The sequence below is a fragment of the Uranotaenia lowii genome, unplaced genomic scaffold (genome assembly GCF_029784155.1).
Source record: "Uranotaenia lowii strain MFRU-FL unplaced genomic scaffold, ASM2978415v1 HiC_scaffold_610, whole genome shotgun sequence".
Classification (NCBI taxonomy): Eukaryota; Metazoa; Arthropoda; class Insecta; order Diptera; family Culicidae; genus Uranotaenia; species Uranotaenia lowii.
Genome location: NW_026598546.1, coordinates 1 through 9273, shown reverse-complemented (window position 1 = coordinate 9273; position 9273 = coordinate 1). Strand labels below are relative to the sequence as shown.

The 9273-nt window shown below is 40.4% G+C and overlaps 1 protein-coding gene across 1 annotated transcript; it reads left to right on the top strand.

The window, feature by feature from the left end:
• Nucleotides 1–1088: 1088 nt before the first annotated feature.
• On the top strand, nt 1089–6610 carry LOC129760450 (STAM-binding protein). The gene is made up of 5 exons (XM_055758091.1): nt 1089–1607; nt 1676–2024; nt 2092–2789; nt 5298–5400; nt 5471–6610. The coding sequence occupies exons 2-5, from the start codon at nt 1692–1694 to the stop codon at nt 5528–5530; spliced, it is 1194 nt and encodes a 397-aa protein (XP_055614066.1). The 5' UTR covers nt 1089–1607; nt 1676–1691; the 3' UTR covers nt 5531–6610.
• Nucleotides 6611–9273: the final 2663 nt, after the last annotated feature.

The window sequence follows — 9273 nt, the reverse complement described above, 5'->3', positions numbered from 1 at the left end:
CAACGCAGCTGATCTAGATATGGATGTCATAATTTTTTCGTGCCGAATTTTCGCCTAGCATGGAGATCGAATCATCTTAACCTTATCATAGTAATGAAGACAAAAAACAAACTGCACTGTTAATTTGTTACTGAGTTATAAGATGATATTCCACCACATGAAGCATGGTGAGAATTAAAACCCAAGTGCGTTAAGAGAACAGCTTAAAATTAATGTAATACGAATCACACACAAGAGAGCGATTTGAGACTCTCACTCAACTTGAGAGGACAACTTACGGCGTGTTCGTAAATTGATTTTTTATCTATCGAAGTGATTTTTTTATCGATGCTGGCGTTCGTAAATTCCTAACAAACGTATGCAAAAGCATATGGAAAGTGATTTGACATCTACCAAACAAATCAATCGACTGATGCATCACCCAAAAAAATCAATTTACGAACGCGCCGTTAAAAATGTAAAAAAAACCTTACAGCGTGTTGAGAGGACAGCTTAAAATAAATGTAAAAAAACAGCTTGGACAGCTTGGTATAAGAATTTAAACTCAAGCAAGTGGAGAGGAAAGCTTCATCGAAACGAAAATTCAAGCGGGCTGAGAGGACAGCTTGAAATAAATGGGAAGAAATCACCTTCAATTGACTTGTTGAGAGGACAGCTTGATGAACGAACCTAATTTTTTTTTGTTGCGGATGATTTCATCCATAGTATTTTCAACAGCTGAAATTATAGCACGATTTCGGGACAGAAAAAGTGCTCAAAAATTCTCTGTACAGGTGAAACAAAATAATAAATTTTTACTAATGTAAAACATCAAAATGATCCAAGAAAAATTCACCAATGAATGAAATTTCTCATTGAAATGTAACACTAGAATCATCACCTGTAGTTGGAGGAATGTGAATGTGAATTCAATTTAAAAATGCATTTCTTTAAGTGTGAAAATTAAAACATCGCAAAAATGCGATGCTATTTTAAAACAGTCGCCGTTTCCGGTGTTCCAATTGGATGGCATCATTTTCGCAACGCACCGATTTTCGTCTATCCACATTTTCCACGCATTTTCATCTCAAGCTTTGTTGTGATCCCTAAATTCGTTCCATCTTCACGCAAGGCGAGTGATTCATCGTCGCGCGAGCGAGTTGTTTTCTGCTGAAGAGTCCACAATTTTCTAGACCTGACGTTCGCGTTGTCAATATCAGGTTTTTTCGTTGCTTTCTCGCAATCGGAAAGCTTTTTCCACTCTAGCTTTGCAGTCAGTCAGTGGTGTTTTGCTTCTGTGAAACTCGGGCCCCATGGTATAATTTATAGATTTTTTGCTCCGATCAGTTTCCAATTTTCACTTCGATGGATAGCCCCAGAGGCCAGGGTAGCAGCAGAAAAGAATCGGCCAAGTTCAAGATAAGAGCCTAGTTTTTCGGTGTGTACGAACATTGTGAACGTCGTCGGGGGTTATTGTTGGCATTGAAGTGGAAACTGCACTTCAGTGCTCGGTTGATTTGTCACGGGGAAATTGGAACTTGTTTTTTTCTCTCTCGAGTGAAAACTGTTTTCATTTGTGCGGGGGTGGTGGGTTAATACGTTTCCGGAAGATTTTCTGGTTGCTTCAAGTAGGTTACTGATTCACTTGAATAATCGAAACGGAATGCTTAGATTTTTTTTTAAATATATTTTCTAGATACAGCCTCATAATCATGGATTTAATAGCACTGGGTTCGGCTCAAATGGGTGCCGTGGAACCGAAGGAACGATTGCGGCAACTGGCTGCCCACAGTAACAGCATTGAGGTGGACGCTAGCATTCCGATCAAACGGTACTATCGATCCGGCATGGAAATGGTCCGGATGGCACAGGTCTACATGCAGGAGGGCAACTCTCCATCGGCCTACATTCTGTATCTGAAGTTCATTACCTTGTTCGTGGAGAAAATCCCTAAACACCCGGAATACAAGCTTGCTCCGGCTGATTTGAAGCAGCAAAACAAAACTAAGCTTCTGGAGGTCATGCCGGTAGCTGAACAGTTGAAGGTGAGTCATCAAACCCCCAGCTACATTTAGATAAGCCAACTGACAACAAACTGATTCATTTTTACAGGTTAAACTGCTAGAGAAGTACACCCGCGAGTATAACCAGTTTCTCGAAGCCAAACGAATCGAGAAGGAGCGCGAAGAAAAGCGCCAACTCGAGCAGCAAAAACAGAAAGCCAAAGCAGCAGCCCGGGTGGTTCCCCCGGAACCGAGTGCTCCTCCTATGACCTCCTCGATGCTAGTCGATTCGGATATGCTGGACCGGGTGCTCTACCCGAACGATTTCCCCACGGATTTGAACCGTTCAACCGGGACCGGCCTTTTGCTACCGGACACCAAACCATTCCCAAAGCCCAGCTTCGACCGGACCTTGAAACCGTCGCCAACGTCGGTCGTGGCCGGTAACTTGCGATCTGTGATAGTCCCTACCAACACGATGGCCAAATTCTTGCAGCTAGCGGCCCGGAACACCGCCAGCAATGTGGAAACGTGCGGAATCCTGGCAGGTCGGCTAGCCCACAACCAGCTGCTCATCAGTCACGTGATCGTGCCGAAGCAGAAAGGAACTTCGGACAGCTGTACCACGATGAACGAGGAGGACATCTTCAACTACCAGGACCAGAAGGATCTGATCACGCTCGGGTGGATTCACACCCATCCCAGCCAGACGGCGTTTCTGTCCTCGGTGGATCTGCACACGCACTGCTCCTACCAGATGATGCTGGAGGAAGCCATTGCCATCGTTTGTTCGCCCAAGTATCAAGAGTAAGTAGGGTTTTTGCTAAATGTTTTTTTTTATTATTCCACGCGGAAAATGAACAAGAGCTACATACATCTGTTATCTTGAACGTGATTTCAATCATCTTCAAAAGTGGTCCCACGCGGTAAGCGTCCGGTAACATTTGTTTCTATACTTACTTAACTTAATCATTCTGCGTCGATTCTCCGGCGCATAGGGCCACGGTAAAAAAAACCTCCATTGTCGACAATGCGTTGCCAGCGTCTTCACTTGGTCCCAGGCAAGATTTTTGTCGATAGTCCGGATTTCGGCGGCTAGCCTTCGCCGCCACGAGCGTTTGGCTGTCTCTCCTTCGATGTCCTTCTGGATTCCACTCGAGCGCCGTTCTGCGTATCTCGTTCACATCTTTCAATAAGGAGTGTTCATTTTATGAAACGGACACTTTGTTTTGACGATATCTTATTCATTTATTGACCAAATTACATAGAGTTTTCTGTAAAACATTGCAAAACTAATCCAGAACAAGAAGAAAATGAGAAATTTAACCAAAAGTTTATTAAATTGATGCACTTTTCCTTGAACTCCCCTCATAAGCCTCTTAACAGTTTTCGGCTTGACTTTTCGGCTTGCTTTTGTCCACATTTTCTTGAACTCGTCGATGGACTGTGCTTCTCTACCATACTCCCGAAGATTGCGCTTGATGATTGCCCAGTAACGCTCTACCGGGCGCAGCTCGCTCAATTTGGCGGAATGTCCTCTTTCTTAACGAAACATATCTTGAAGGATTTCAGTAGTTTGAGAGTAGCTGAAGCGTAGTGTGCGGAAGCGAGGTCAGGCCAGAACAATGGTGGGCTTGTATGATGACGATGAAGAGGAACAAGGCGTTTTTCGATGCATTCCTTACTATAATTTTCACCATTGATGGTACTTGTTGTGAAATATGACGAACTTCTTTCTCCGCAAGAGCAGATAGCTTGCCAAACAAGCACTTTTTTGCCAAACTTCGATTTCAATGGTTCGCTTATCATGAGGTACCTCCTTACCAACAATTGCGTTGAAAACTTGCGGCCCAGGAAGAGCGGCTGTGTCCAGTTTGCAATAAGTTTCATCGCCCACCAAAATGCAACGGTTACATTGCTTTTTCAAAATCGTATCCAGTCTCCGAAATCGCTGCTTCGCTCGTTCGTGCTGTTCCGCGCTCCGTTTAGGATGTCTCTGCTTCCTCTGGGTCTCAATGTGGTTCCTTCGTTTTATGTTTTGGACGGTCCCAACGGAAATTTTCAGTTTCTTAGCAATTCTTCGAACAGAGTTATGTTCATTTGACAACAAAAGCTTAACACATTTTTCTCGATTTGTGGATTCACTGTGCCTCTTCTGGTTTCGGATCTTGGCAAATCTTCAAGAGTACTCCAAACTTCCTGACGATTGGATAAACCGCAGACTTCGATCGTTTCACAAGCTTTGCAATATTTCTACACGATAGTCCACCTGAGCAGTACTTTTGAATCATAAAAACACGGGTTTCTTTATCAATTCTACCCATTTTACGAAATCCAGTCGCTTTCTATGTCACTGTCAGTGCTTTGTCAACAAACTTTTATACACGATGAAAACAGTTTCATCAAATTTGGGTTAAACGTCAACTTTTTATCGTAACTTCTAGGTGTCTGTTTTATAAAATGAACACTCCTTACTATATATTTTTAAACTAAAATCAAGACAAACATTTCACTCCAAGACTGCATCACGTTTAGAGTTTTTATGTTTGTTCACCGATGTTTTCACTGTCAAAAAACTTAAACACACTAGATTCAGATCAAGTTATTACCAATTCATAGTAATTCAGGAAAATTAGACTCTCCCAGACAGCTAACAGAATTTGTCAGCCGATTTTTAAGTTAAAAAAATCATGAATCGTGCATCAACTGTAACACAAATATAATTCGCAGTACCCCTTATTATTGATTATAATACTTTAACGGCATTTCTGTGAGATTAACTTCTAAGGAAGAAATTAAAGAAAATGTAAAAAATTTATAGCTGGATAGATAAAGCGAATGTGCTTTAAAGAAGAAGGAAAAAGGTGGCGAAATCGTTAACAAAGGTCAATTGGCGTAAAAAACTCAAAACTTTTGCTTCTCACTGACTGACTTTGGAGGAGGGGAGAGGCAAGCGAGAGCCCAAAAAATCACACATTTCTTGATCATAAACGCTGAGGCAGTATGAGTTTGACAACTCTCAATTGTCATAGACACCTTGAAATTATCAAAAAACTCAGGTGGGTCATTCGGCAGCACTTTAAGTGTTCCGTCCGATACCCTTTTCACAGATTATGTTTCGTACTTTTACGATCTTTAGAAACAGTGGTAATGTTCGAAGTCTAGTACAGCATCGTTGAGCACGCATTTACTATCTGGGTTATAAACTACAATTTAAAAAAAAATCTTCCACTAGGTCTTAGTTTCTGTTACCCATTGTTCAATCGTTTCGATTAGAGCTTTTCCAATTGCAAAAATATGTCATTTTCCCTACAGGACTGGTTTCTTCTGCTTGACACCAACCTACGGACTGGATTACATCTCCCAGTGTCGACTCACCGGTTTTCATCCGCACCCCAAGGATCCACCACTGTTTATGGTTAGTTAAATGATAAGTACATTAAGTTTCTAGATTTTTCTCATTGTCTTCGCGTTTTAAAACTCAACAGGAAGCCCTTCACATCGTGCTGGAGGACAAAGCATCGGTGGAAGTTGTTGACCTACGATAAATCACTGCTACAGGTAAACCTGACAAATTAGGAACGTTTCCAAAAAGAATTAGAGAAAAAAAAACTACGACATTTTGAAGGCTTTGAAGTGTGAGCTACACAATTACTTCAACAGATATCACAGGTAAACTTTCTCAAACGAAGCATACTGGATACAAATGAGATAGGACATCACATGCATTAATCTAAATCAGAAAAAAATAAATCTTACGAAATCCGCACGAGATAGACGTTTAGGCGATCGTACTAGTACTAAATATGTTTCCATATTCACAGATTCCTACGAATATACATATATACTAGAAGAAGAAACATACTATTTATTTAACAGAATACTAAAAAAACGAAAAGATTAACTATGCATTGTTTAGAGACTTTAAAATGTAGCTAAAAATGAAAAGAGAGAGCTAAACAAACAATTTAACAGAAAAAAATCGTACTGCAAACAAAGTTAGCTAGAAGAACAGTATAAGTAGTAGCCTTTAAGGATTCGATAGAGATTTTTTGTCGCGCTGGTTTTCAAAGTGCTTTATTGAAAGGTAACCGATTTAACCGCTTAGGCGAAGTGACAGCGATCAAATCGCCGTTGTGGTGTCACCAATGCATATTTATTGGAAACTTTTCAACAAACAAGAAGCATCTATTTTAGTAAAAAGAAATTTTTCAGCAAATAAAAAACTAAAAACGAGATTGGCTTTCGATTGGATATTATGAATCTTTCCTAGTATTTTTATTCCTAATTTCGTAACCGAGTTGCTTAGCAAAGTTTGACAGTCGTTAATTTTACTTCTGTACGATTGATTACTCATAGGTTTTTCGTTGCCAGCTTACTGACTCATGCTTGCTTTACACTCAGAACTAAAATAGGCAAAAAAAGGAATTTCCCGGCTGTAGATGTTGCTGATAGTAATGGTGTGTAGTGACATAGTAGCGATTGTTTCGTCATTTTGTTCGTTTTTTAGAGCCGCGAGTGTGTGATTGATGCGCGCAGTGTATGTGAAGTTATGTTTCCTTAGATTGATCATTGATATTGTGTTACGATCCGATTGATTATATTTCAAATGAGTCAACTGTAAGAAAGGCTTTTTGTTTGCATTGAAAGAAATTTTCCTGATTGGGTTCATTTCATGTACGCTGTTAATTGAGGTTCCTAAAAAGGAAGAATTTCAGATGATAGCAGGTTAAATCTACTTTGATAAGATGACGATTCGGTTTATGAGAGATCTGAAATCGTAGATTCACTGGGAACAATTAAAGAAGGACGTAAGATTCTAAAAGTGTTTTGCACTTGATCGACCTCTTGATAAGTAAAAGAGATACTCATTTGAGGTTTGTTAATTGATTCAAACAGAAATTTAGTCTTTCGAACTGGTTCTTCTAGGCAGTACCCCCGGGTAATCAATAGTTGCGAAAAGAGAACGGTTTCGCATTAGTTTACCATCAAGTCACCATTCACCGCCCAGACACCATTTACCGCCCAAAATCACCCTTTTGTGTGTATTTCGAAAAAACTGGAATTTTTTCTCCAAAAATAAGACCTGTGTTCTGTGTCGGCATCTTTGTTCGACCATTTCATTGAAAAATCATCACTTAATTATGCTAACTATAGCCAGAAATAAAATATTTGGTTTTTCGTTTCCGGTCAAATTATTGAATTCGACGCCTGTTAGCGAACTAAGCATAACTGTGCTCCTAGGGAAAAAAGGGGTTTTGTTTACTAAATAGTACCTATTTGTCCTACAATCGACTTGAAGCAATAGTTTGATTTTTGTAGAATAGATTTGCATCGGAAAATTTTCGATTTTTTCAATAGTTGTTGTTTTTTGAAGCCTTTAGCGATGGGCGGTAATTGGTGTATAAATAAAAGTGTGGGTTCCTAATTACCGGTCACGCACAATTTCTTTGTTTTTAACGCATGTATTGTGTCAAAAGTGTAAATTGTAAGAAGCATTTAGTTTGATTACGTTAGAAAATGATGTTTTATCGCTGAAAGTAACCGATTACTTGAGGCTGTTTGCCGGGAATCATCATTTTGTCAGTCAACGCACTTTGTTAAAATTTGTACAAAATTTGCGGGAAAGATTTCACAAAATGTATTCTCTCAAAATCCAAAATATGGTTTTGACAGCTCGTTACATGGACAATATTAAAAAGAACAGTTTCCGTGTTGTTAGATAGTTTTTCCTTAAGAAAACATTATCGATACTCGAAAAAGTCGAGTGGGCGGTAATAGGGCCAGTTGAACACCTTAACGTTTAGTTAATTATTTTTAAAAGCGTATATTTTTCGCATTCCACTAAATTTTTTTTTCAAAGTAGAGCAGTTTTGAGATGTATTGGAAAAGAAAGCGAATAAAAATCTGCCGTCGTTTTTTTATTACACATGTTTGAAGTTGAAAAACCGCTTAACTGGGCGGTAGATGGTGACATGATGGTACTTCGCCTTTTCTTTATAAGCTCCGAATTCTGCTTACCTATTCTTTATGCTCACTCATGTATTAATTTTTTTGGAGATATTTATTTCCAGGGAACGGCGAGTAATCACTTAACTCCAGTTTCTATGTTTTTTTTTTTCTTTTTAACGAATAGTCACCGTTGATTGTTATTATATGATAGTTTAATGGCATTGCGGTGAACTTTTTTACTACGAAAATTCTTTCATAGAAGAATTACAGACTGAAAATTAAATGACGGATAGATAAAGCAGTTTCTATGTGCAATGATACCCCCACGTGTACCCTCAACGCTCTAAAGGCCACATGAGGCTTCTGACCTTAACCCCACCCAACCCAAACTTAAACATACATTTGACAGCGGTAGGCTATATTCACGCTAGTGCGCTCACAGACAAATCTTTTCTCTGCGTGTATTCATTTTCGACCACTCGTTTCGACGACTCAATGCTTAAACTTTTATCTTACGGCTCGAAGTCGACCACTCTTTTTGATAATTCAAAGTCTGCTCTTCTGCCCGTTATGATCCGATCCAGTGTCGTTCATAACGCCAGCCTAGTCAATGCTCAAACGACAATTAAATAATCAGCTTGGATTATTATATTCTACATTAGTGTGCGTATAAACCACACGAAGAGTGAGTCCAAGCGCAACGAAGGTCAAGTCTTATATCGACAGGTTACCTATTACCTATCAGTATGAAGATTCCGGCATTTATCTGTAGAATAGTGGAGTGTTTCTTCCGTAACCGCCAACTACAGTATATGACCAGCGAGGGACTGGAAACAGTGAGAGTCTCGGCAGGGGTTCCACAAGGATCGATACTTGGCCCGGTATTGTGGAACATTGTCTACGACGAACTGCTAAGACTGCGTCTACCCACAGGAGTGAGACTTGTGGGATTCACCGATGACGTGGTTCTCCTGGCATCGGGCCCATCAACCGAAGAGGTCCAGCTACTCGCCACAGTAGCTATCGAGAAGGTGGAAAGTCGGATGCGCTCCAAGAGCTTACGTCTGGCTCATCACAAGACCGAAATGGTGCCGATCACCAACCTGATCTCAGCACAATCAGGGACGATTGCAGTTGGACCGTGCGCAATCGAATCCAAGCGTGCGATCAAATACCTGGGGTGATGATCGACGACCGGCTGAGCTTTACGGCCCACGTCGACTACGCTTGTAAAAGAGCGGCAACGGCGACAGCAGCCTTTTCTCGGGCCATGTCGAACAACTCTGCGATCCGCTGCAGCGAGTGTAACATCGTCCATTTTGTGGTACGGAGCGGCAGC